The 27,538-nt window shown below is 34.6% G+C and overlaps 4 protein-coding genes across 6 annotated transcripts; 1 reads left to right on the top strand and 3 right to left on the bottom strand.

Annotated features, from left to right (window-relative positions):
• The first annotated feature begins 475 nt into the window (after positions 1 to 475).
• On the top strand, positions 476 to 5,229 carry Egg (SET domain bifurcated histone lysine methyltransferase eggless). 2 transcript variants are annotated; one of them, XM_076897433.1, is made up of 14 exons: positions 476 to 491; positions 723 to 997; positions 1,160 to 1,289; positions 1,379 to 1,522; positions 1,604 to 1,968; positions 2,051 to 2,280; positions 2,349 to 2,757; positions 2,844 to 3,077; positions 3,151 to 3,495; positions 3,574 to 3,741; positions 3,837 to 4,145; positions 4,212 to 4,477; positions 4,547 to 4,874; positions 4,972 to 5,229. In XM_076897433.1, the coding sequence occupies exons 2-14, from the start codon at positions 767 to 769 to the stop codon at positions 5,176 to 5,178; spliced, it is 3,366 nt and encodes a 1,121-aa protein (XP_076753548.1). In that variant the 5' UTR covers positions 476 to 491; positions 723 to 766; the 3' UTR covers positions 5,179 to 5,229. The 2 variants fall into 2 exon arrangements, with proteins under 2 accessions (XP_076753548.1, XP_076753547.1); XM_076897432.1 differs by lacking the exon at positions 476 to 491 and having other exon boundaries at positions 695 to 997.
• A 479-nt stretch (positions 5,230 to 5,708) lies between these two features.
• Positions 5,709 to 7,489, bottom strand: LOC143425006 (myotrophin). Of its 2 annotated transcripts, none has more exons than XM_076897434.1 (3): positions 7,364 to 7,489; positions 6,828 to 6,938; positions 5,709 to 6,641 (listed from the first exon to the last, which is right to left on the bottom strand). In XM_076897434.1, exons 1-3 carry the CDS (start codon positions 7,367 to 7,369, stop codon positions 6,465 to 6,467), a joined length of 294 nt encoding a protein of 97 aa, XP_076753549.1. In that variant the 5' UTR covers positions 7,370 to 7,489; the 3' UTR covers positions 5,709 to 6,464. The 2 variants fall into 2 exon arrangements, with proteins under 2 accessions (XP_076753549.1, XP_076753550.1); XM_076897435.1 differs by lacking the exon at positions 7,364 to 7,489 and adding an exon at positions 7,203 to 7,274.
• A 1,595-nt stretch (positions 7,490 to 9,084) lies between these two features.
• Positions 9,085 to 14,850, bottom strand: LOC143425027 (uncharacterized). Its single transcript, XM_076897469.1, has 2 exons — positions 14,611 to 14,850; positions 9,085 to 9,474 (listed from the first exon to the last, which is right to left on the bottom strand). The coding sequence occupies exons 1-2, from the start codon at positions 14,726 to 14,728 to the stop codon at positions 9,131 to 9,133; spliced, it is 462 nt and encodes a 153-aa protein (XP_076753584.1). The 5' UTR covers positions 14,729 to 14,850; the 3' UTR covers positions 9,085 to 9,130.
• Positions 14,851 to 21,760: 6,910 nt separating this feature from the next.
• Ppp1r15 (Protein phosphatase 1 regulatory subunit 15) lies at positions 21,761 to 26,456 on the bottom strand. The gene is made up of 4 exons (XM_076897468.1): positions 26,343 to 26,456; positions 25,844 to 25,899; positions 24,276 to 25,761; positions 21,761 to 24,198 (listed from the first exon to the last, which is right to left on the bottom strand). Exons 3-4 carry the CDS (start codon positions 25,737 to 25,739, stop codon positions 23,989 to 23,991), a joined length of 1,674 nt encoding a protein of 557 aa, XP_076753583.1. The 5' UTR covers positions 25,740 to 25,761; positions 25,844 to 25,899; positions 26,343 to 26,456; the 3' UTR covers positions 21,761 to 23,988.
• Positions 26,457 to 27,538: the final 1,082 nt, after the last annotated feature.

Here is a 27,538-nt window from a genome sequence, read left to right as displayed (position 1 = left end):
TTCTGCTGTCAATTCTTCAACTAAGACTGTGATTTTTAAATATACTAATGGCTAGGTAGATACAATACATATTAATTGAATATGATAAAATAAAAATAAAAGAAATATTCAAGGCACTTGCATTTTTAATATCTCTATTCATTTTGTACCAACTTAGCGGCAACAATAAATCTATTCGCTAATTGCATTACTTAATATTTCTAAAATGGTATTTCAATTTTCTAGCTATCTCATGTCCTGTTTTCTTCTAATTTATAATACAAAACTTTTCCCGCTCTAATACGATGATTCTGGTAGATGGCACTAATTTTAACTGACTTAATTCATGTACACAAATATAGATTAATACTTTGTTTAAACCATAAAAGTTTTCTAACCACTTATGATACAGTTAAATATGAATATCGACATGTATATAATTATTAAGATATAAGAAGCTTATACCGTTTTATATTTATCACAATTCAAAACTATATAAGCACAATTGTTAGGTGAGAACATATTTCATTAAAGAACTTACTGAACGATTAATTTTCGGAAGTTCGGATTTATTCTGACTAGTATTTGCCATCGTAATATTTACCATGATAAATTAGTTAAAGTATATTCATTATATATTACGTTTTATATAGTTAAAGTTTAGTTTGATTACCTAACCTGTACATATTGTTTTCATATGTTTCTACTGATTGGAATGTAAACAAAAATTTGTCTTTCTTTAGCTGTCAGTGAATTACGTAATACACTTTTATTAATATTGTACGCAATGGAAGTTATTGAACTTGTATCGGATGACGAAGTGTTTGAAGATAATATAAAAGAGGATAGAGGTTCCAAAGCTTGTAACATTAATTGTATAAATTTTCAATGTTCCTCTGGGTTGGATATGAAATTGGCACCTTCCTTTGCATGTGCTTTTTATGGAGTGAACATGGAGAAAAAGAAGAAACGTATGATATGTAAAAAGTGCTTCGATGCTGCATTAGAACATCAAAAGGTTTTTAAATATTTATTTTAATAATTGCAGACTATAGAGTTTATCATTTTGTCTTAGAAGATCACCTTCTGCTTTGCTAGTAGTTTCAACCATTACTTACGATAATACAGTATTTTAGGAAAGATAATACAAATGTTTACATTACGATATTAATCTTTACAGCAACTAATTACAGCTTTTGTGGATCATAAACCATTATTAGAATGTGAATTTCCAGATCACACAAATGAAGTAGAGATTTCCGACAGTGATGAGTCAGATGATGATAAAAAGAAGGATACATATAATGAGGGTAAAATTAAACTTTTATTACAATATATTAACCACACGCACACATATATGTGCACTTAAGGTAAATATAATATATATTTTGTGTTTTAGAAGAATATTTACCAGAAGAATTTCTTGCTGACATGGAAGAAATGTTAGATAGTACATTAAGTGATATTTTTAAGAAGTATGATGTAGATTATCAAATTAAGCAAGCCCATAATATTCTCAAAGATGAGTGGAATAATATAGATGGTACATCATTCACTTTTAAAGTACATTATATCTTAAATTTTGTACAGATATATAAGATCAGATAACTTTTTTTTTATACAGAAGAGAATGAAGTTTTAGATAAAACAGTCAAAAATTTAATGAGTACTATGGACACACTGCGTAATAGTTTATATGACGAATTTAGACCACAAATTCAGATGCTCCAAGAGCTCCAAATAGATGATGAATATGTAGATAATGGTTTCTATCCATTAGTGGCAACAAAAAAAGTTACACAAGTAAGGGTCGCTCCCTCTTCAATGGTACAAGATAGTCAACCAGAAATTCTACCAATTGAACAGGATAACAAACAACTTGTCGTTTTGGATTTACCTCCGATTGGTGCACTTGTAAAAGCTCAAATAGATGTGGATAGCATTGTATATATTATGAAACATCCACTTATGCCGTGGATTAAAGGAAAGGTTACTGGGATTTATTTCTTATTTGAATTATGTCAGAATAATGCTTTAACAGCTATTTAAAATTTTACTTGTTTCTTAACAGGTGCAAACTGTACTCTCAAAAATTCCTTTACACTGTCGAGTGAAATTATTACAAAAAAAATATAATTCCGTAATCAAATCCGTTTCCGGCAAGCAAATTGCAGCTACTGTAGTTAGTCAAGTAATAATTCCAGTTGGGACACGAGTAGTTGCAATATTCAAAGATGTTACATCTAGCAATTTCTACAGCGGTGTCATAGCTGAACCTCCAAAAGCCACAAACAAATATAGGTATAATTTTTATAACAGTTTTAATGTTAAAATGTTGTAATTTAGTAATGTTAGATCAATTTTTTTAGATATTTGGTATTCTTTGACGATGGATACGCTCAGTACGTTGAGCACAAATATATTTATTTAGTTGCAGAATCTTCCGCCAAAGTTTGGGAAGATATACCTAATGAATCCCGTGATTTTGTGAAAAAATACATTGAAACGTATCCTGAGAGACCAATGGTTAAATTACAAAGAGGTCAAGTGGTGAGGACAGAATGGAATGGTAAATGGTGGATCGCTAGAGTAGTTCAAGTCGACGCGAGTTTAGTACAAATGCATTTTGATGCTGATGGAAGAACAGAATGGATTTATAGAGGTTCTGCTAGATTAGGACCTTTATATTTCGAACTCTTGAAGGCTACTGCTAGACAATTAGGACATCATACATCTGTTAATACGCCGAGTCGACATCGATTACCTGTTGTTTCCAATGTGTGTAAAGTATTTGGTCCATTCTAGTTTTGCGATGGATAATCTTTTTCTCTCTCAAATTAATGTGATATTTATTAACATTTTAGAAAAGTAATTTACCTTATGTAGAATATACATGTAATATAGAGTCCGAAGAAGAAAGAATCTCTCAAATAGAAAAAGAACAGAGTACAGTGAGCGAAGCTACAGGTACATTTACATCAAGTGCACCTCAGCAATCACGTGCCGTTGCTAGGAAAAGTACTACTAAAAAACAAAATATCGTGGACTCAAGTATTTATAATCCTACTACAGAAACAAAGCCTTCTCATAGCATAGTTGTAAGTACATTAAGCAGATTAAATACATAATGGATATTAACACGAAATTTGATATGTTGTTACTTTGTTTCAGTATTATCAAACACAAAACAAGATTCAAACAAAAAAATTCGTTCCACACAAGTGTGGACCCCAATGTGTTCAAGGAATATCGTTCACACCTGATGATTTAAGAGGATATTCGCCTCTTTCAATACCATTGCTTTGTGGCTGGAATAGACAACTTTGTAAATACCCGAAAGGCAAAAAAATTACATTATACCAAGCTCCATGTGGTGTCAGATTGCGAAATATGGAAGAACTGCATCAGTATCTTCGCAAAACAGGTAGCCCAATGTCGGTTGATTTGTTCGATTTTGATTACTGGGTACATTCTTTAGCAGAATTTGTATTGGACAAATGTTTTATAAATATAAAGGTAAATAAAACCTAAACATTATAAGATCTGTATAATAATTTGTATTTCGCAATTCAATTTCTCTTTTCTCAACCTAAGGATCTCAGCTATGGCGTAGAGAACGTGCCAATACCATGTGTCAATGAATTGGATCACACACAACCAGATACTATTAGATATAGTACCCAAAGAGAGCCAACAGAAGGAGTCAATCTTAATTTAGATCCAAATTTCCTATGTAGCTGCGATTGTGAAGATGATTGTCAAGTATGTCTACTTTTATAATGTCATAAATTTTTAAATAGCTAATTGGAAATTTCAATCCGTAAGGATCCGTAACTGCATAATTAATTAAATTATAGGATAAAACAAAGTGTCAATGTTGGCAATTAACGATACAAGGTGCTACCCTCGGAGGTAGAGTACCCAATACGTCTGTCGGTTACGTGTACAAACGTTTACCAGAACCAGTTACCACTGGAATATACGAATGCAATTCCGGCTGTAAATGTGCTGTAAAAACTTGTTTAAATAGAGTAGTGCAACATCCACTAACATTGAAATTACAAGTATTTAAAACAGCTCCTCGAGGGTGGGGTATACGATGTTTAAACGATATTCCCCTTGGATCTTTTATTTGTATATATGCCGGTAGATTGCTTACGGAACAGGTAAAAAGTAGCGCAATTAATTCTCAAAGCTGCCAAATTGAATAAAAATTTGTTCGTTATTCTCAGGGAGCTAATGAAGGTGGTAAAAATTACGGGGACGAATATCTTGCAGAGTTAGACTACGTGGAAGTGGTAGAAGGTATCAAAGAAGGTTACGAAAGTGATGTTCTTGAGCCAGAAATGCCATTATCTACACCAGAAGATAAAAGGAAATCTATAACGAGCGAAGACGAGGATAATTCAAAAACGAATACAAACGATTCAGATGAGGACTTCAACATTAGTAAATATGTGAATTTTAACGTAGATTGCTCAGAACCTTCCTCAATTAGGTATGTCAAAGTGGAATTAATTGTAAATTAGCACATATAAAATATATTAACAAAAGTACAATGATGTAGAAAGAGACTAAGAAAACGAAAACGAGATGATACTAATCAAGACGGATCTGAAGAAAATAGTGAAGATGGGAGCGCTATTAAAACTTCCGAGAATGTTACAAGACACCCGAATAACGATAATCGTTCAAACGATCAAGATGCAATTACTATTAGCGATGAGGAAGAAAATAGAATTGGTAGACGCGAACCAAGTAGATTTGAACCAACAGTGGAACCAACGCAGATCGAAGGACCTAAATTTAAATCAGTAAGGGATTTCTTTGGAGAAGATGAAGCCGTCTACATAATGGATGCTAAAACAACTGGAAATATCGGACGCTATCTAAACGTAAAATATACTTCACTATTTTTAAAAGGACATGATCAATATACACATTTATCAAATGTTTAACATTAGTGTAAAATATAATTTGAAATTTTTACAGCATTCGTGCGATCCAAACGTTTTTGTGCAAAATGTATTTGTTGACACACATGATGTAAGGTTTCCATGGGTGGCATTTTTTGCCTTAAATTATATCAGAGCAGGTCAGGAATTAACATGGAATTATAGTTATGATGTTGGAAGCATACCGGGTAAAGTTATTATATGTAAATGTGGTGCATCTAACTGCAGAGGTAGACTTTTATAATGATGTATAAGATCCTTTATATAAAATTATTAATAAATGTGATGATTAATGAACATGATTCTTTGTCTTTTCTAATATATAATCTATTCTATAAAGTTATATCGATCGTATAATAAAGTATTTCATTTAGCATTAATAGATGTACTATTTTTTATGATTTTAATGATATTTTTCTTTATTTTGTATTTATTGTTCATCAAAACATTATAAGGAAGTTTACAAAATAAAGTAAACCTAATAAATGTAAGAATAGAGTGGGCTGCATTACACATCTTACAAACGTAATGTTTCTTCCTGAGACATTCTCAATATGTTATTATAATACATTTTATATAGCTATGAAGAGAACATATGATTTTAAAAAAGATATACATATTTTATGACTATTGAAGATACAGTCTTAATATTTTCAATAATTGACATTGGACAAATAAATATTAGTATATACGTCCTTTCTTTGTTAACATACTGTAATCAACAGTGAATAATAAATGAATGATAAATATGGGTTTAATAAAAATGCAACGACGTACATAACAATGATGCATTAGCTTATTATTTTTGATTATTGTACACCTTTAAAATTTCTTGAGACATGTTAGGTAATTAGTACCATAAAGATAATTCTTTTACTTTTTCTTCTCTAAAATTTATACATGTCTTTCTTGAAACTCAGTTAAAAACGTGTAGTATATCTTTGAATCAACCATTCAGCTGATTTCAATATATACTACAATTCTTTATCCCAAAAATATTAAATCAAAGCAGAATCATGGTTTTGTGTGTGTGTGTGTGTGTGTGTGTGTGTATGTGTGCGCGCGCACGCGGATTTTAAAAAATATATAAAAAAGAAATTGTGTAACATTTATAAATTAATAACAAATGTTTAAAACACGATGCTGCTTCTTACAAATGTATCAAAATATCTTTTGCTATATAACGTTACATGCTTTAAAAATAAATTTATTTCTGCTGTTAGTTCTGCAAAACAATCTGTACGATATATACTATTTTAAAGCTGAAACTATATGTAGTTTAACTCTTTAAAGAGTAACCATACAAGAATATGAGTTCATGATTATATGCTCCAGATGTGTAATATATTATTATAAAACTACATTTGTGTACCTATATCTTTTTTTACTTTTTTAATTTAAAGTGCATAAATATGATAGCCTAGTCGTATGCAAGAAATTAAGATAAAGCAAAATGGTGATACTCCTATGAGGAACATTAAAATACTAAAATAACAAAAATTATTGCTTTATGATCTGTTTGGCTTTGTGCTAATAAAGTTTAAGCAAATGTTTGATCTCATCTTTCTCAGCAGCCTCCAAGTAGCTGGTTCCATCTGGTGTTAATCCGTCTGGATTAGCTCCTTTTTCTAATAATAATTTCACGCAATTCGTATGTCCTTCCCAAATTGCTGCTAATAACGTTGTTATTCCATGTTTGTCTGTAGCCTACAAAGAAATATAACACGATTGAATCATTTTGATATAACACGTACATCAATTTTTCTCCTGAAGCTAACAAAGCAGGCATACCTTAAGTTTAAAGTGAAATTAATAGGATGTGTATAAAAAAAATTATTAACTACTCTAATTTGTCTGGTGTACATACTAAGCTAATATTAATAACATATTTACATTTGCATTTGCACCCTTTTCCAAAAGATATCTAACTACTTCACTTTGGCCATAGTCAGCAGCATAATGCAGTGGTGTCCTTCCATCGATCATTTGATTAACGTCGATATTCTGTTGACAAAAAAAAATCTATTTAGATGATGCACTAACATTCGTTTCTATCGAAATATAGATAGATCGGATTTGAGAAGAAGAAATAAATGATTCTTGCAATATAATCGGTTAGGAAGAATCTTATCGTGCATCGAGAGCTACCATGAAATTTACAGAATGCAATATGAAATTGCAAAAAGAAGATAACTTATGACATATCCGATTAGCGACAATCAAGAAACGACAGAAGAAAAAAGGTGTTTTAACGATTTATATATTTGCCTTGTTCTCAACGATATCTCGCACTTGTTCCAAATCACCATTTTTTATTCCCCATACGAGCTCGCTCATTTTCGTTGTAAATTATTGAAAGGATTTTAAATGCAACACACAGCCCGTAAAGTTTCTGCGGTTTATTCTAATCAGTTCACGCTCGTACTCACGTCCATTAAATTTGGTTAAATAGCGAATTTTGCTGGAGCACTTTTTTCCGGGCTGCCAACATGTATAATAGCAACAACGAAATGCTTGTTCGTGCACCTATAATACCAATATGAAGGATACGAAATGGAACGAAAATACGTATAATGCGATTTTCGTATTCGCGGCCTATATATATCGATTTAATAATTATTATTTCACCGACTAATTGAAGTACTGAAAATGGACAAGATTCAGATTTTTGTAACTAATAAGAAAATGGCGACGAAAATCGCGACGAGCTTATTGAAAGCGCACGCATCTGTGTAGAATTATATCTCTTTCTGATCAGTTTTCTGCGAGCTCAACAGCTTACTTCTACATAAATATGAACTTGTTGGTAAAATTATTTTTATGATTTTATTAAAAATTTTTATTTTCAACATATTACAAATGTCATGGAATGATTTTAAATACAATGTACATCTACTTTAATCACATTACTGGATCACGGACTTTCACGCAAAAAATGTCTATTTTTATAGATAAAATTTCAAAATTGGAATATAAGAGCGATTCATTTTTCCCTTTAGGAATCAGAAGACGCGCTTTATTTTTCGTATTTTTATTTGCTACGTGTGCTTTGAATTCTTTTATACATTTATATTATCTATAAACGCATCGGGATCCGCAGTGAACGTTTTGATTTTTTAAATTTGGCTAGGGTTCAGATCCGATGATAACACAAGATAACTCCAGTATAGGAAACTCACGAATAACTCAACAAGAGCATGACTGTAATGAGGATTTCGTTGCTGTGAGGATTTCACGTGTGTCGTAATTAACATTTACATGGGAAAATTTCAATTTTTTTAGAGAATTCTTTAGAGAGTTTGAATTATTGCTAAAGGTAATATGTTCATTCGATAATTTGACTGTCATTCGAAATGCGTACATCGATATATCGATTGGTACCAGAATGTCCGTATACTTGGGTGTCGCTACGGTCTGCTGAACAGGATTTCGTGTTATATATTGGTGGGAATGCCATTTTTCATATCTTCTGTCCTTTGGGAAGTAAGTATCAAAGGGATATGTATTCTGTCGAGCAATACAATATTGAATTAAATAGATATTAATTTAATCACATACAATTACAATCACACACATGTTTTTACATAGCATACGCAGAATTTCCTACTTTCAGCATAAGAAGGATAAAGAAAGAATTAGTTCTCTACAAGGCAATTATTGTTTAAGATAGAATCACTAAACGAGTCAGATGTGTCGGTAAGTCTCGGTTTCCAGGACTAGGAGACTGAAGAAACTCAGTGCTTAAAAATTTTCACGTTGTCATCTGACGACTGTTGCTTTTACGTTCATCTAGATACTTGGTATGCGTTTTACAATTTCATATTATCGCAGAAACGGAAATGACCCTTCAATTATATACAGTGTGTAATTTTAGTTTCGCAAGAAGTCGAAATCCCGTTTGAAAGGTAACAGGAAGTTGCAGCGTGTGGCTTCTTCGTGATGAAACAACGCGCGTCGATACGCGGCTACGAAAGTAATGTTCCCTTGATCTGTTTCGTAAAGATGTTACCGTTTTCCTCGACAAATTCTCCACTAAAATTACTTGTTTCCTTTCGCGCGATAAAACTATGACAATTTCTCTTTGCACATAATGGATCATCGACAGCGGGAGGCGGATGAGAATTTTTTAATTATTGCTACTTTGTCGATCGTTCAATTTTAGCTTGCAATAGCCACGATCTGCGCATTTTGAAAATTTAAGCTTTCGCTGATGTCGCTTCCGGGGTTTTCTCGGTCTCTACGATTTCCGTGGGTGGTGGTATAGTTGGGATTTCCGGATATTCGAGTTTCGCTCCCTCCTCGCATTCGAAAATGGGGCAACAGTCTGGGAATGGGGCAGTTTTGTTGGTCTTCTCCGAAAGTTTGCATTTCGGATTGGCCTTCGGAAGCGGACCACAGTCCTCGACGAGTTCAAAGAGTCGACCGGAGTTATCATCGGCTGGCACGCAAGTGGAACGACCGCAGAACGGTGACAAGTCCCAAGTCTTTCCTGGTTCGATGGTAGCACATTTTGTTGAGGCGAAGCACATACCTGGGAAATCTGCAAGTAGAAAGTTTAAACAAAATTATATCAATGACTTTTGAACCATCGCACGAAATAAATTATTATATCTTACATGTTAGCTTTAACTTTGTTCATAGTATGTGAAATGTGAAATACTTCCGAGGCAATTGTACAGCGCTACGGATAATGATTATTTCCAATAATAGTCTCATGGAATAATACAAGTTTCCAAATTACATAAAATATATTACATAAAGAAGATATCGGATTAACATGGCTGTATTTAAGTGGAACAGTCAGTTACGTAACAGAATAGTCCTTTATGCAATAAAACATAGCGACCGGTAGTCTTTCTTTCTGGAGAAAGGTGTACATATCGTCTACTTCGATCGTTGGGAATAACAAGTATCTTTTATCCGGAAAATCCTCGGAATATAAAATCGAATTCTTCAATGAATAAGACGCGAGGCATATTAATCTTCTTGCACAACAAACATTCTTATAAATTTATCTGTATGATACTTTTTCCAATAATTGTATTTAATTAATCGCAGGAAGGGAACGAAAGGAAATGTGTATACTCTACGGAAAAACTGTCCCTAAAAAATTGGAAACCTGTTATGGTTCAAATCAAGTTGACTTTAAATGGAAGAAAAAGAAAAACAAAAATGCATTCGAGTAATTTCTCTCAATATGCTTCACGCTCTAGTAGGTGAATCACCAGTAGATTTTCACTAGACATCGCGATGATGTAAAAGGAAAATTTCATCCTACATGAGCAGCGGATTGTGCAGATCGTGATTCTTCGACGAAACGCAATACTGCTGTGCACGATGCGTGGATAAGTCGTATTATCTGATTGCTCGTACACCTGTGAAAGGTGTCGTTACTTTCTACTGTGCAACTGTTTTTTTTTTTGTAATGATCGTGGCGTAGCACCTTCTAAACCCATACAGGCAGGTTTACGTATAGATATTTCACCGTAACGGGTCTTGTGTATAGCGGATAAACGATAGAGGAGTTTGTTTCGTTAATCGCACTACAACTTTCAAGGAGAAATACTTTCACTGTCACAACGTATTACTACTTGTATAATTATCGTGAATTTTTACTAATTACATATAAGTTGATCTTTACGGTTTTCTTACATTTTCTTTGTTCATTTTTATTCCAGAGAGTAATGACTTCCTTAAGTTTCTTAGTCTTACGATTTGAAAAGAATATAATAGATCGGAACATGGATTGTTTGACACACAAACAATAGAATTAACTGAAACTCCTAATTTTTATGAAGAGGGAGAAAAGTATAAAAGACAATAGACAAGATAGAAAAGAGGGAAAACGTTGTCTGTTTAAACTGCGACGAGCTCGTTACCTTCTAAGAACGTGGTTTATTTGAATAATGACGTGTCTGTTACCATTTTCTCAATGCCAGTTTCGTTACGTCAAAGAATCAACGCGACGGGCGTATACGCCAACGTTAAAAGTGTCGCGGTTTACATATGACAGAGCACCAGTCCTTGAGGAGCACCTGAACCGTAAGAAAGTGGTTCGCGAGTTTCTATATTCAGTCGGTCAAATGACCAATCAAACATTCGAGACTTGTTTAAAAAAACTATAAACATTGAATCTTTCATTTGCAGCACTTTCAACATTTTAACTTGTTTGCCACTGCAAGTCTCACTTCAAGTTTAACGTGTTTAAGAAAAACGCGACTGGTTAGAAGGGAACAAAACCCGTGGTTTTCAATTACAAGTATACAATAGAGTACTTCTTATACTAATTTTATACTGAGGATGTATGTATATGCAAGAAACTTTCTTAACATCAACTACATATTACCAATCCTTTTCACAATGGTATTAAATAAAAATATTCATGCTTGTAGGTATAATAATCGGCTGATTTGGAATTATTGATGGAACATGATCTTTACGTCTCGCACAAGTTACACACTGTATAACTGTTGCGAAAGTGAAACATTGGCGACCAATTTCACTTTCCCTTCTATATAGAATACACTCCGGTATTTTTTCTTTTTTGTTCTCAAGAAAGGCTATCGAGTATGACCAACGTTGGCTAATAAAAATAATTACGAACATCGTATTCCTCTCACACGTTAACCGAGAAAGATCTCGAGAGGAGAAAGGGATGTTGTAGCAGACTTCATGGTTCGCCGTGCATTCTCGTTAATAACACTGTAAAATCGCCGACCGCAAGAAAATTTAATCTGACGCTCACATCGAAAAAGGCAAAAGTGTCGATCTATCGATAATTCTGTTCAAATAACGGATTTTTGCGAGTTGCATGCAACGATCCGCAAGAAATACGTAATAGCGTAAGAACGTCAGCGGGAGTTAATTTGTAATTCGGGTAAAAAACGTGGGACTATGTAATCATTCCCAACTAGTTAAGGAAGTGGTTAAGCGTGATTTATGGTGGACGTTCTTCGACTTTCACCCAACATTTAGATTCATCTGCTTGCAAGGGTTGGTTTTTATGTTAATACATGTAACGTTACATCCGTTCATTTTAGTTTTGTTCGTTAACAATTACGTTTCCAACGTTTTCATCTATAAACGTGTTACGTGACATGTATTCCAATAATAGGTATTAATTAAATGGTCGTGATAAATGGTAATTGAGGTTCCCGACGTGTATTTGTCAGATTAACAAATCTGTGGTCTATCATTTTTATAAACGTGCGATACTCTCACATAATAACAGGTTATTAGTCTCTGATCGTTAGCTGACTATGCGTATTAACTAGTAATCACAGTCTGTAATTAAGAATTGCAAGTCGAAAGTGTAATCAAAGGGTGGTGACTTTTTGTTGGAAAAAAATCATGAAATCGGGGAGCACAATGCGATCAGCTCCTTTTGTTACGAATTTTCATTCGGGCGCCGCTTTCGTTGCGAACGACCCAACCCAGAACCTACTTTCTGCAATCGTCCTCTCTCGAAACGACTACACCCACTGTTCGTGACTGCGAAGCTTAACTCCGATGGAGAGACGCGTAACTATACGCGTATACTTGCATCAACGAATGAATTGAACGCGTGTGCGTTGGTAAAAAATTTCATAACAACGCCTAATCTGATTATCCTTATATTCCAAAAGCGTGTACAGTGACTACAAAATGTATTTATGAAATTGTATCATTCAAAATACGTTTATATATGCTTGCCAATATTTTAATGATCGCTTCAAACGTACGTTTTTGCAGACGTTCAAGACGCTGTAACATAAATACATGGTGATGCCGTGTTTGCCAGTGGCGATTCGTCAGCAATTCGATTATTTATGGGAATCTAGACCTGGGGCGAAAAATGTGGAGTATCCAGGCCACGGTACGTGAATCAACAAGGATACCTCCGTAAGAACTACTTCTAATCGTAAATTATTGGAGCCGATCAACAATAACTCCTACATCATTGATAATTAACGGAGATTGGCGGTCTCGTGACTGAACTAGAGATTTGCGTGTGATAAAAGCCGCTACCTCGCTTCCTATTCAATTTGTATTCACGCATTGTACTTGGAGCATCGTCACTGTGATTATGCTTGCTTTGCGAGGATCTGGTTACACGCTATTAGTGTTTATCCTTCGTAGAATTACAACTTGTACTTGGTGTTCTCGATTGTTTGCATAATTGAAATTAAATTATTTTGATATCTTCAATTTTTCAGAAATTCATCTCCAAGGCGGTAAGCTTTCAGTACAACTCGGGGAAGTTTTTATAAAAATCATACGCTGCTACTTCAAAGTATCTAGCAATTAATTGTAACAATTTCCGCGCAACGAAGCTTCATTGAATTAACCTTGAAATGGTAAAGGTAATTGCTTTTATACTCTTTCCTTAAAGAATGAACCACGCAGAATATGTTTCACTTTGAAAGCAAAAGCTGCCCCGTAGGAGTATTCTACATAAAGAAGAAGAAAACGTAATGAATCAGTTTGCCGGATCGTTCAAGAAGAAGAAACAAGTCTGATACCGCGACGACTTTCACGCGATCCCAGTGGTCTGGCTACCGCTTCCTATTCGCCGGCATGTATACGCTGTCCACCTAAATTGCCAGGTAACGGTGAATCAGAATCTAGGTACTGACAGAAACACCTATCTCTGTGAATAATAGTTCTGTTATTTTTTAAACGCATAACGAGGGAAAGAGATACCTGTTATGATGAATACAATGCGAGAAGACAAGATGGTATATAGCGACAATGAGAGGGTAAAGAGAAGATCGTATCAAGGACTGGGTTCTTCGATTGCAAATGGAAAGTCGATGGAGTAAGAATCGTTGAATGAAACTGTGATTTATGGCGATTTTCACCAACTGGTCGCTTCATTTGCAATTCCGAGGAATGAATTTCAGGTCGGATGAGCGGTGACCCGAGACAGAACTTCGAAGAAGATAGTATTGTCGAGAAATTAACGTAAGTGGTTGAGGCACGTTTTTATGTGACTTTCGATCGTTCGTTTCGTCATTTTTCAGTTTTCTATAATGATAGTTATTTATGGAGCATATTTTTTAAGCATCTTTCCACGGTTTCGCTTTTGGCGGTGTATATTCTCGTAGGAGGAACCTGAAGTGATACAAATCGTCCTACTTTCGGGTCACGTATGCACCGGATCACGTTCGCGGTTTCGAAAAAAACCAAGCCATCCTGATATACGTTTTCAAGTGCAAATGATATTTGTGGATCATGTGGCAATGCGGTTGAGTGCAGATCAAGCAACAGAAAAGAATATCTTCAGGAGAGTGCGTTTGAATGAACAGAAATATTGCTATGCTTTACAAAATTTATTCTTAATTTTAAAGGAAGAATTCTGTTTCGTGAAGTCATAACATAACTCCTATTAGAAAGGATTAAAAACAGGCATGTATCATATCATTATATCTTATGTTTCTTGCAAAGAAATCTATACCAACGAATTAACTGAACGCAAAAATTTGATAGTCTTATTTCATAGCCCGGTATTACGTACTTATTACTATCAAAGGTTTAGCTGTACCTTATGGTAGTTATTCCAACCTTTCGTAAGTATAATCAATGTGCCATTCAGCCCACGATTATGCTAGTTAATCCTTCCCATAAGAACAGCCATTTAAAAGCTTCGACAGTGACAATTAAACGGCATGTTTCAAATTTAGAAAAAGAAGCTCACCGCGAAGAACGTCAGCAGGGATGAGTCTTCTGTACGTTTTGGGACGTTCTTCCTCCTTCTTCTCCTCAGCGGCAAAGACGACCGCTGCGACGAGCAACAAGATCGGGAAGAGCTTCATGATCTCGATGACAGCACGTAGAAAGAGAGAGGAAGGAGAGAGCAGACCGAGCGTACCTCTAAAGAGGGAAGAAAAAAAAATGGATCTTCGTGTACCGATTAAGACTGGTTGGGTCCGATTCTCGTGCCGGCATTTTATAGCTGTTCATGGGGCGGGGTCCTCGTTCGTCCCCACCAAAAGCATTTATGGTCTCTCACCTCTTGAACCACCAGTCACCAAAGAATCGTTTGCGTCCCCCGATTCTCGATCGTCTGAGCTCCTTCGTTCCCTCACGGCGGACGTGTATGTACACTGGATCGGGTACATACTGTGTGCGACAATGTATATAAGCATCTACACGTCTTGATCTCACACACCATTGGAACTAGTACGTAGAATCAAATCCACAACCAAATGCATTCGAGTCGATGCGTATACATATGTCGAAGTGGGTTATCGTTTAGCTTATTCTCTCTTGCCTCTTTTTTTACATTTCATGGTTTCCTTGGAAGTTCTGTTCTTTTTCGTGTCCTTGATTTTATCGATCATAAAGAGTGACAATGTTACTCACATTCTCTTAATTTTCTTCAGTGTCAGATTTATGTTATGAACAATTTTGCAAAAGAATCGAGATGTTGCACTGATACAATTTTCACTATTGCTTGGAAGATAATGACATGTTGCAGCAAGAATTAATATTGCGACTCTTTGATCTCTCTGATTTAATTAATTGCTATTATATTCGGCGATATTTGCGAAGACCTAATTTGTTTATCTGTAATTTTAGTAGAATGTGATAAAAATTCAAACGGGGCAACCAACTATATGATACACAACCCACGTGCTTCAAATTTTGCAATAGCGGACAAAAGGAATTATATAGCGACGTGTTCGTGATCGCGTCACGTGTCGCGAAATCGTCATTATGCTCGAGGAGAAGAGGCTGGATTTAGTCTGTTCTCCTTTCGTTCCTCGATTTCGTTGTGCTTACACGCACGATGCGCTCTCTTAGAGGCTGAAACAACCGAATCCTTTGTAAAATGATTGCTCGGCGAATCGGTAATTCGTTGTTACAAAAGCTTGCAAAAGCGTATCGCGGGTAGCCTAATGATAATTGCTGGGCAATTAGGATACACGCGTGCCCGTTCACGTAGGGCTAATTCAGAAACATCGATGGCGATGACTCGTGTCTGTTAATCCACGGTTTGCAAGCAACTTTCGCCGTTTCATTAAAATATCTCGTAGCTTGTGCCAATTAACACGGTGTGCTCTCGCGAGACGATCAGTGTCGCAGAAGAAACCGATAATAACGCACCGTAGGGAGCCATTTCCGGGCCATTTGAAGTAACCAGTAGAAAAAGCATCGGGACCGAGAATCTTGTGGTTAATAACACTTATGTAACAGTTGCATGCAATGTAGAAATTATGATCGAACTTGCGAGAAAACTGGACGATTATGTTAGTTTTTCAGTCGGTTCACTAGTTACCACGGTTCTAGTAGTTATCAGATGAATTTATCAACGATCATAAGATCGCATTTCAGCGGTTTATTGGTCCGTGTGGTGCTTAATTAGCGGGGTGAAATTACGAAGAGTGATCGCTGCGTAAAATTGCGCGATATCACGGGAGGAAAGTAAAAGAAGAAAGGGAAAGTTGCCCAGTGGCATCGTTCTTCCGAGTGAAGAGACTGTAACCTTCTGAATCTCCGGTCTCAAAACAAGTTCGTGATATTTCAAGTGTTAGAGCGTCTCTTGTATACTGTGGTCGCCGTTTCGCATGAAAGTGTACGATCCGACTTATATTGAAATAATCGAACAACCGATGCTTATATATTCTTTCTCCTGAGAATGAATTTAGAGGATTTTAATTATACTTATTAGCATTATTAAGTTTTTCTGGGCTATACAGGATGAATTATGATTCTGATTTACGTTTGACATTTATACCTGTGCTGTTGCAAATCTTCAACGATGTATAAGAGTGAAGAGAAAGAGAAAGGTGTACGCGAACTCGTGTTCCTTTGATATATAGCAGTTTAATAATACCATCCGAGTTTCAATCCAAATGCGTATACTAACTGTTCCTCAAATCATTCTCTATTCTTTTATCTTAGAATATGCTTTATTTGAAGATGTTTAACCATTCTTGCGGAACTGTTCTTGCATTGTCGTTCAACCAGATCCCTTCCAACGCCTACTGCTGCTTTAAACCAAGGACTTATTGTGCTTCAGTTCGCATGTCGCTCGTCTTTCTCCTTGTGTACACGATGTTTCAAACAAGTCACACAATGTCCGTGCGGAGAATTAATAAACTTCATAATGTTTAACGCTCTCCTTTTTATTTACAAAGTTTATTCACAAAAGTATTGAATATAAAAATATACCAATTATTATATGAAATTAAAGGAAAATATTTCACATCTACTGCAACATTGAATCTATAAAAACTCTATACTACTTTGTATTATGAATGACAGTACTATACATGTAAAAGAAACTGATTCTGCGTTACAAAAAATGTTTATGTACGTTCATTTGTGAAGGCAATGTATGTACATCTTTTATGGCGAGAGGGATAAATCTTTTCTTTCAACGACAATAGTCTCGCTAACCACTTCTGAGGTCATCGCTACTTCCGCCTCACGACCATTGCATCTTGGCCTTTCCAAACGTTGCCACGGCATCTGTTGCTTCTACTTCCGCTTTCACTGCTACCATAGCCATCTTAAAGATAAATTTTTTTATATATGGCGGATGTAGCATCTACAAACTTCTTACGACGACGAAAGCTCCTTCTTCTGGTTTCCTATGCGCGTTCCGCGATTACTCACCATTTTATTGGGCACCTTTAACACATTCATAGATTTTAAGGTCAACTGTTCCCCATCTGAATATTTTAATTAGATGAAAAATTCATTCCAGATCTGTAAACGCATTTTGAATATTTAATACGAACAAAAAAATACATAATCTACGAAATATTTTGCAATGTAAAGTTTAAATTCCTCTTACACTAATACAAACTCGTGATAATGGCTTTAGCCTGTATTTTGGTTGCATACGACTACAATATCTCCACTGTTCTGTCTTCCTACGCGTGCATTGCTACTGCCTGCATTTTTTATTGAATGCATGCAGGACTAGCTTTATTCTTTCCGATTGAATCACAACGCGGATATTCCTTCGGAGTACTTCCGTCTTTCCCGCAGACGCCTTGACATTGGCAACCAGTCCTCCTTCGTACCCTCGTCCGGTTTTATGGTCTCAACAGCCCTGATTTCAAATTCACTGTTATGTATTCGCTGGTGCGTTAATTTATATATTATAAATTAATTACACATATATTCACCACTAAGTGTAAGTTTCCATTACTTCTACTTCAAAAGGTTATGAAATAATATATAATACCAGGCACACACATACTACATACACGCACGTCCGAAAAAAGACGACAAAAAAAAAGACGGATAACTTGAATTACCATAATGGTCCATGTAGCTCTAAATATTATCGTAAATCAAGAATGTCAGGTTCAACTCGATGTTGCAATCGGTTATTTATCACTCGGTTTAATAACATCGACAAAAGATTTCCAAGCATCTCAGAGAAGGTGACTATCGTTGAAGGCTGTGCTAAATCATCCAACCAGATCGTATTGTCGATTGCAATTTATTAAGTGGTCTCCGATCACGCCTATCGTTGCCATTGTGAGATCAAATCGCATAGAAATTAAACACAACTTGCTTCATGACTTTGAATAGTTTCGAAAGTGTTGATTGAAATATTGCAAAAATTACAGGAGCAATAAGAACAAAAACAAAATAAAACATAATACCGAGCTGCGTAGGACTATTTTTCTAAATATTTGAATTTATTCATAAAAAAATCCTTGCGAAATAATAGCGTTGGCCCAAATCAGATAACGAGCTAAATAAATGTGCTTTCGTGGCAGGATATGCGGATGATGTAATTTTTTAAGAGTCCCGTAACCGGATATCTCTACATTATGGTATACACGCGTGCAACGTTCCGATCTAGTTAAATTACATCAATGCACAGAAACGCATAGATAACTGCAAACTCTCTGTTCACAATGATATCATAACTGCATACACGCACTTACATTTCGATATGTACAATAGAACAAGGGAGAAAACAATTGATAGATTGACTCCAAAGACACCTCAGATATCACAGATATTTTTGATACAATCGACAGATCATCCGTGTGCCATTGAATGGGTGTGTATGTATCTTGTTACAAAATACGATGATCTTATCGTTAGCTCGTGAAACTGGGCCAACCGCTATACCTAGCCAGACAAGAAGCCTTCTAAAATTTTCTCGCGCCGCTCGGAATTTTACCTGTGCGTCACACATGCGGTCTGTTGTCTCCTTCGTGAAAAGGTGAAAGCAGATCGCGCGGAATAATCCTCGATTAGTCACGACCATTTTTTCCCTTGGACCGTAGACATAAAGGCACCATGTGAAATCGCAGGAACGAGGGAATCTGATTTCGTGGCAAGCGTTAGAATCGACGTGTTTCATTTTCTAATGCGTGCTACTTATTCGGATAATTAGAGAACGTGTCATTGTTAAAACAAAGTGAGGATGACGCTGTTGGTTCGATGAGTCACTGTGTTGAACAGGATTTCGGATCTAGAGCGACATCCTGTTCTGTCAGGCAGATTTTTCGTAATGTCCGCTTAAAAAGAAAAGGGTATATAAGATGAAAGAATTTAATTGTAAAATCACGTAATACAAAATAGTTTCATTTAAATAAGTCATATAAAAGGTACTTTATACTATCATTTTACTTCTACCTTTATTTCTTTCAATATGTAAAAAGTGTAACATATTTTAGCGTTTATTTATGTTACCCTCTGATGAATCATCTTTCTTGAACGTATCTTGTCAATATTTATACACTACTTTAAAACTTATTACATATTCATTATATGAAAATGTATTCCCTGCAAAATGTACTTTTGTTAAAAATATTTCAACAACTAAAGGAACTTAAAAAATAAATATTGCCGATACGTTCCATCTTTTCAGACACCAGCCTCATTAGTATCATTATCCGTAGTTAGCAATGCTTATTATATTAGCGCTGGTAATTAATCGTAATCACGATAATTCAGTGGCACGACGCCAAGAAGCAATCAGCGAGCAATTTTACATCTTTGCAACCGGACGATTTATCGTCCAGCGAAGGGTCACCGATTTGTCAACGTTGTGCCAACAATACAATGCATCGAGGGTTAGTGCTGGTGCAATTCTCTATGCTATATTCGCTTCTGTTGCGCCAGCCATCCAGTTAAAATCGCGCCCATCCTCTTCCGGTTCACCTTTTCCTCGGCACTATTTTCACTGCAGATGGTCGGCATGTTTCCTGGACAATGATAAATGCACCGTTGCAATTCGTTGTACATTTATCAGCTTGTAAATTATTGAGAAATTGAAGCGCTAGACACAGTAAGGGCTCAGAGATGTCATGTCCAAATCTTTTTATACTTTGCGCCTCAATCGATTAAGCTCTTGAATATTAATTTTAAATAAATGTTATGTCGACATCCTTTAATCATACGGAAGTCTTTTCTCAACTGCAATCATTTTGCAGAGTCATTAAATAAAAATTACATTGTATTATTTAATCCAATGGTAATTGAAATCATAATTTTTTAGTCCATACTTCTATTACAATTTCTAGAAAACGCAGTTAAGAAAAGATTCCTACACGAAATCGTGGTCGATAAAAGAAACTGATAGTGTAACGTATACAATCTGTACATTATTATCTCATATTCTCCTTCCTAATTACTTCAAGCAACATATTACGTTTCTACTATCACTTTCTTCATTACATCATGCGTATTGTACTTCGTGAAGAAAATAAAGATAGCACGGCAAAAAATCAAAATTTCTAATTCCGCAATTGTAATCCAATTGTACCGAATTATGGCTCATCAAACTGTTCACGAAATGGAACTCCGATAGGTAAAGAGATTTCCAGACGTATAATTATACTGGAACTAATATACAGGAGTTAATTAAGTGAAATTCGATGCTTTCTGGCATATCCTTCGGTCCGATCACGAGAAATCTGTTGGAAATAGAACAATAAAATTACGATAATGTAATTTTCCAAAGAACAGAATGAATGAGTGTTTCCTACAAGACGTTTTTCTATACCTCAATGCCAGAAGCATGTAATACTCGTAGATTGGAATTGTTTCACTCCACTCTTTTTCTTTTTCCAAGGCTATATAAATTAGTTTATTTATCAAGAATATTTTTTTGCGGATTTGTATCGTTAGTAATTAATCTTGGTACCATATTATTACTGTATTTGATACAGCATTAGATAATTTAAGTCTTCATAGAATCCTAAAATCGAGGCTATTAGTATTATTGCAACCACCCATTGGAAACATTCTGTTGTAATCAAACGGCACAGTGATGAAAGAATGTTGTACTTCCAAAATGAATTCGCAGGTGGACAATTAAGGAGCAGGATCCGTCACTGCAATGTTAGTTTTCTGACCGCTAATCAACAACTCAGAGTCATGTAACTTGGCCTTGGCATAATTTGGAACACATTATTACATCCATTGTTAGGGCCTGAGAAACTTCTCAAGTTACTCATGACAAGCAAATTAATAGTGTCTAGGACCAGAGCCAGTGCTTGATTCGTCTTTCATCGACGCGTACAATTAACAATATCTTCGTAATAATATCGCATTAGCGACAGTACGATGTGCATCCAAGTGCAAACTAGAAAACGCGTTTGGTATCCAACCAGAACTTAAGATCTCTTCTTTCTTCTTTTATGAAATCTCATGTGTGAATATCTGCGGTTCTCTTGTATGTATCAGATTTCATTTCGAACAGGTCTAATCTCCTTTTAACAGTCTTCGATGGATAATTATGTTAATTAGAACCGTGAAACGTTTGTCGAAGATTTGCTTTCATTAATGGCCATCGTGTTTCCAGTGAAAGTTACTTTTACTAAAGGAGCATTGAAAATTTCTTCTAGAAGCTGCATAAACCATTGTAAAAGAGATTAATGCGTTTATTCTCAATCGAATATATACATATATTTATACACTAGATACATACACGATGTTACTCTGGTTTCTAAAGTGAAAATACTATTCTAGTTTTCATCAATAAAAATTAAACACATGCGACTATGTATGCGAAGATCGAGCCTTCCTTTCTTCATTGCTACATTCATTGACAATTTAAATATTCATTAAGCAAGCTACTAATAAGAAGAAATTGGTAACTGCAAACGAAGCGATTTGTAACTAAATTATTATTTGCCATCCACTGTCGCATATATCACCGACTATTATATGTACATGTAAATTATTGCTAGTTGATATTAAATACATATTGTACACAGCAAGTTTGGCAAGAACGATTTTCACCACACTAGATGCCATACAACGTTCCATACACTGTCCTTAATGAAATTTATTCAAATCAAAAAGACTAAGAAAAACAACAACGTTCATTAGATTAAATGGTAATCAAGTTATAAATATACACTTGCTTATACTGACTCTTTATCTAGTAAAAAGTTTTCCTCAAGTTCTTTTCTACATATACATAATCTTAAATTATAATTAAAAATAAATTGTTTTAATCACATATCTGTATGTTGACGTTTCACTTCACATACAAGTATATATGATACTAGCTTATAATTGAAGGTGAAGAAAAATTTCCCATAGTTACAATAAATTTTGATATCTTTGTGCATAAGACATATACATGAGAATAAAAGTGGACACTTCTTTATCATTCTATGTTATGTGAACACTTCAATTTGTACATTACTAGAAGTAATTAAGAAATCAAAAAGAATTGAAACCATAGATATACACTTTTGTTAAATTAATTGTTAATGTCCTCCTACTCATATTTTTCATTGCGCAATAAAAGCAGATTTAATTGTATAACATAGAACAAAATGTTTATTATATGCAATAAAATTATCACAATTGAAATTTATAATTTCAAGTGCTTAATATAAATGTGTATTTAAAAAATGCACATACTTCATGATTTCATCAGTAGAAATGTTTTACAGAGTTTTCGTTTTTTATTACAAAACAATTAAAATAGAAGAAGAAATGATGTATATTGAAAAAGGTAACATGGATAATTAGTAACCTCCGGTAAATTTTTTGTAACTGGAATGAAAATGGTTGATAATTTATACATTTAATGACTAGTGCACGATTCGAATAACTTGTCTATATTCTGTAGCTTAGGTAAGTAAGGTAAGATAATTTAACTAAAAATATGTATGTATATATTATTTACATATTTATGTATACAATGTATATGTACGCGTTACTTAGCCTATGATATTTACTTATTGGTCTTTTTGAAGAGAATATTTGTTGGAAAACATTTATAGTAGAATGTTTTTCCACTTATATAACTTAAGTTTTTATCTGGTAATATTTACAATAGTATTTTACATGTGAATCGAATTAGGTGATCCAATATCAATTTATCATCTTTAATAGGTCCAATGTCATGTAGTTATATGTTACCACCTATGACATTAATTCCATGGAAATTATACAGTCCATTAGACAATCTGCCTGCTTTCGATTCAACGACCGAACTTCCTAGCTTTCAACACATTCTGAGTTATTTTCACCATAATTACTGTGGTATTCAGTCTTGGATTACAAAAAATATCAATTATAACAAAGTAGCCAATCACTTGAAATGCAAACTATGTTGAAGCACGCTGATAGCCATAATAACTGCAGTGACCCATGGAAGAGATTTCTAAAATTTCATGTTGGCACTTTTTCAATCTGTTGTTCATATGTATTTAAATTTTTTACTGACAATATAATCATATTTCAATAAGTACTTTGGTATTTTAAGAATACAAAGTATCACATAATGTAATTCACAGCATATACGAAAAATTTAACTCTTGTTGGTACGCTTACGCACGACAGACTAGTCAAAGTAAAGACTCTACATTTTTATACATACCCTCTACAGATTTTCGAACGAAAAAAATAATTCGCATAAAATCAAATCAAATAATTTATTTGTACTAATAATGTACGTATTGTATTTTAATATAGACATCCTACGCTATTTATTCACAGCCTATTTTGTCATTCTGGAGGACTTATTATACATATTCTCTTTCGCGATAATACATCACCTCTTCTTCTGTACTGTATAATGATAATTTCCAATGATACAGTTACCTTAAAAGAACAGCGAATATGAGTTTTATTCGGTAAGCGCAAATCGTTCTTGCCAAATGTGAGTTCTGTGTTGGACAGTTAATATCGGATTAAGAACACGTTCTATACAATTTATACGGCCTCTAAATCGTTCTCTATCTCTGGCCATCTCCTCCCATGGACCTTTCCGTGCTGCACGGTAAGCGAAATCCCACTGTATCATTACGTGAACCACCGGATTCAAATCAAATTTTACCTATAATAAAAATTGCTTATTATCGTAGAATTGTAATAAGGACCTTTAAAAGGTTCTACATTTAAATTGTCTATTACTTTTTGAACATGAGATACAGATTCCTCGGCTTTAAACGTTTTATCGTCATCGCTAGTTTCATCTATATCACTCTCCTCGTTATCTTCAAGATCACTTATGCAAGTTACTTCAGAATCGGCTTCAAATACTATACAATAACTATCTTCCGAATCGATAGAACTTTCTGATATTAAGCGAGGTCGAAATGTTTTCTTCTGCAAATTATATCTGTTCTCGACGAAATCTAGATCAAAGATATTCATTTTTTCTGTACATTCGGATATGCATTTCATTTTGCCTGACAATTTTGGGACTCCTTGATCAATGTTTTTGCGTCCTTTTTGTTTTTGAATTTTCGGCTGTACATCGCCAAATGTGTACGTTCGAGGATGCACTGGCTCTTCTAAAGTGCATTGTATTACGTCTATCGTATCTTCGTCCAAGATAAAACAGTCTTCAAATTCATTACTTTCCTCTGTATCATACAAGTCGTGTTTCGTGTGTTTCTTTCTGTGTCTCGTTTGACTAACACCAGAACGCCGAAGCTGCGACTTTCCTCGTCCTCGACCTCTGCCCTTAGCCACAGCGTTAAGTTTCCTTCGTTGCTTCGGTGAGAATGATCGTTTCATCGTCATATGAGATTCCGCTGTATCTACTCTGTAAAATCGATCTGTTACACCGCCTAAAAATTTGTACATGTTTCTAAAGATACTTGGGACTGCAGTTTCCTGAACAGACTGTATATTTTGTGTGCCTTTATTGGATATAAAAGAAATAGTTTCTGTATCTTCCGTACTATTATTAATGCAATTAGGAAACTGTTCCTTGTTAGGAGTATTCTTATTGGAATTGTTATCAGTGTCACAACAATTTGTTCCAGTAGATACTTCTTCTGTGTCTGTGTCAGGATAGATGTATTCAAATGATTCCTCGTCACTTCCTTTATCCGAATTTTGAATTGATATTAAATTATTGCAATTAAATGTATTAGATTTGATATTTTTTTTATAAATTGAGTCTCCTTCGTTAGATATTTTCATACTTTTTTTCTTACCATCAATCCATTCGTAACTAAATTTCAAACTATCCTCTGTATCTTCTCTAAAAATTTTACTTATATAATGCTTGCTCTCATCAAACATATTATTATGTATGTTATCAACAAAATTTAAGGATTCTTTTAAACAAGCATTATGATTATACATGTTCTCATTATCTAATGACTCCCTTTTATTAGTCAAACTTTTTAAAATGTCCTGTGGAATGCCTTCATTGTTCACAATTATTACAGACAATGGATAATTAATGCTTGCTATGAAGGAAGCAGGAACTTTAATAAATCGTTCCCAAATAGTATTAAGGACGCTATGGAACATGTTTCCCTTCCTTGGGCTCGACATGTTTTCTTCCTTGTTCAAAGAACCATTCATTGGATACATTTTCTCCATTGTAGCTTCTGCAGATAAGCTCTGCAAAGAATACATGTCCAGAAAGAAGGCAAAGATACTGGAAAATAGAGAAAAGTACATTCAATTTAAGAACTAATCTTAAAGTAAAAAAATCATTCAATTTTAAGTTGATTACGTACGTGTTATTCAACACACTGGTACTCCTCCTCTACGACTATGTTTAATTTTTATAGATCTTCTTTGATTAGCTATAAAAAAAAAGTTTAGTCTATTACACATATTGTTCGATGGGTTGCACAAAGATATAATAGTTTGAAAAATAATTTTTAAAAAATAAATGTAAATTTAATTGCAACATTAAAGAGATGAGAAATTTACAAATTGCAAAATGCTTCGTACATATATACATGTACAAATGGCTAACAAATCATGTCAAACTTCGTTCTGTATTTTCGAAAATATGCTTAAATTGATATAACGTTTATAATCACGATGCTGCCATGGCCACCGACTTGTCGCCCACATTCCAGGCGTTAATTAACATTAAAATCGCTAAGCAATGGCATATTAGAAGGAATACAACAATTTTAGAATAATAATGACGACATCGGTTATAATTTCATGTCAAATACAATAATGCAGCGACTCTGTAAGATATTATTCTTCTTTTTTTTTTACGAATACATACACCAAAGATAGCCTCCACAACCGTGACAACCGTAATCACGTAGTATATCTCGTCCACAATACGCCAACTGATTTTTCGCTGTTGTACACTTGCAATGTTTCGACAATGAATTTTTGACGACACTCGTTACTTCAGGCACAATATTTTGCATCGATTTTTCAATAATTCCAAAGGATTCCATTGTAATATGAGAACTTATATCAACACACATTTTAATAACTCTTAAGCAGCCATTTTTAACTGGTCAATGTAGAATCATTTATTACTCATACTTGTAGGGGCGCTGTTGTAGCGATAATTTATATGTATCTGGTTTACACAAAGTAAACACAAAAGTAAACGGGAAGAAATCAATTGTTTACAATGTTTGAAATTTAGATACAACGGTTAGTTACAAAGTAATTTATATATTTTACGCATCTATTTATTGATTACCTTATAAAATGTTAACAAAAAGCGAATCGACTTAAATGTCCAAGAATGCAATTCCATATGTACAAAGGTAAGAGAGAGAGAAAGATGCTATAAGGCAGAGTGAGACAGAGTATGGTAACCCTACTCTAGAACCCGTGGCGCCATCCCTGTGAAAAGTGCTCAAACTGGTCGCACATCGTTATCGACAGCGAAGTGAACTACTAAAAACACTAGCGCCATCTGTCGGAGGAGCGCTGAAAACTGGTCAGGAATTAGTTTCAGTACTCTTCGCAGAGATGGCGCTAGTGTTTTTAGTAGTTCACTTCGCTGTCGATAACGATGTGCGACCAGTTTGAGCACTTTTCACAGGGATGGCGCCACGGGTTCTAGAGTAGAGTCACCATTATCTGTCTCGCTCTTTCTTGTAGCATCTTTCTCTCTCTTACCTTTAAAGTGGGGAAAAATCAAATAAATTACAATAAAACTATTGAAATATATACATCCCGACAGCAGAACTTTGTCACAGTAAGAGCACTGTGATGTCACTTGCGACGCATGATATTATATATTTATATTATTTATAGATAATATATGTATTAAAAAGAAATTTTTTTAAATTAAAACGATAAAAAAATTGTGGTACTGTGGTGGTGCATCGCGTGATACTCTTACCGTGACAAAGTTGCGTTATTACATCTGACGCAAGCGCCGAGGTAAATATACAATTATTCTAGGCGGTCAATTCGAGTGCAATAAAGTACAAAAATATCCA

This window comes from Xylocopa sonorina, chromosome 7 (genome assembly GCF_050948175.1).
Source record: "Xylocopa sonorina isolate GNS202 chromosome 7, iyXylSono1_principal, whole genome shotgun sequence".
NCBI classification, from domain to species: Eukaryota; Metazoa; Arthropoda; class Insecta; order Hymenoptera; family Apidae; genus Xylocopa; species Xylocopa sonorina.
The sequence above is the reverse complement of the archived record's forward strand: the minus strand, read 5'-3'. Positions and strand labels throughout refer to the sequence as shown.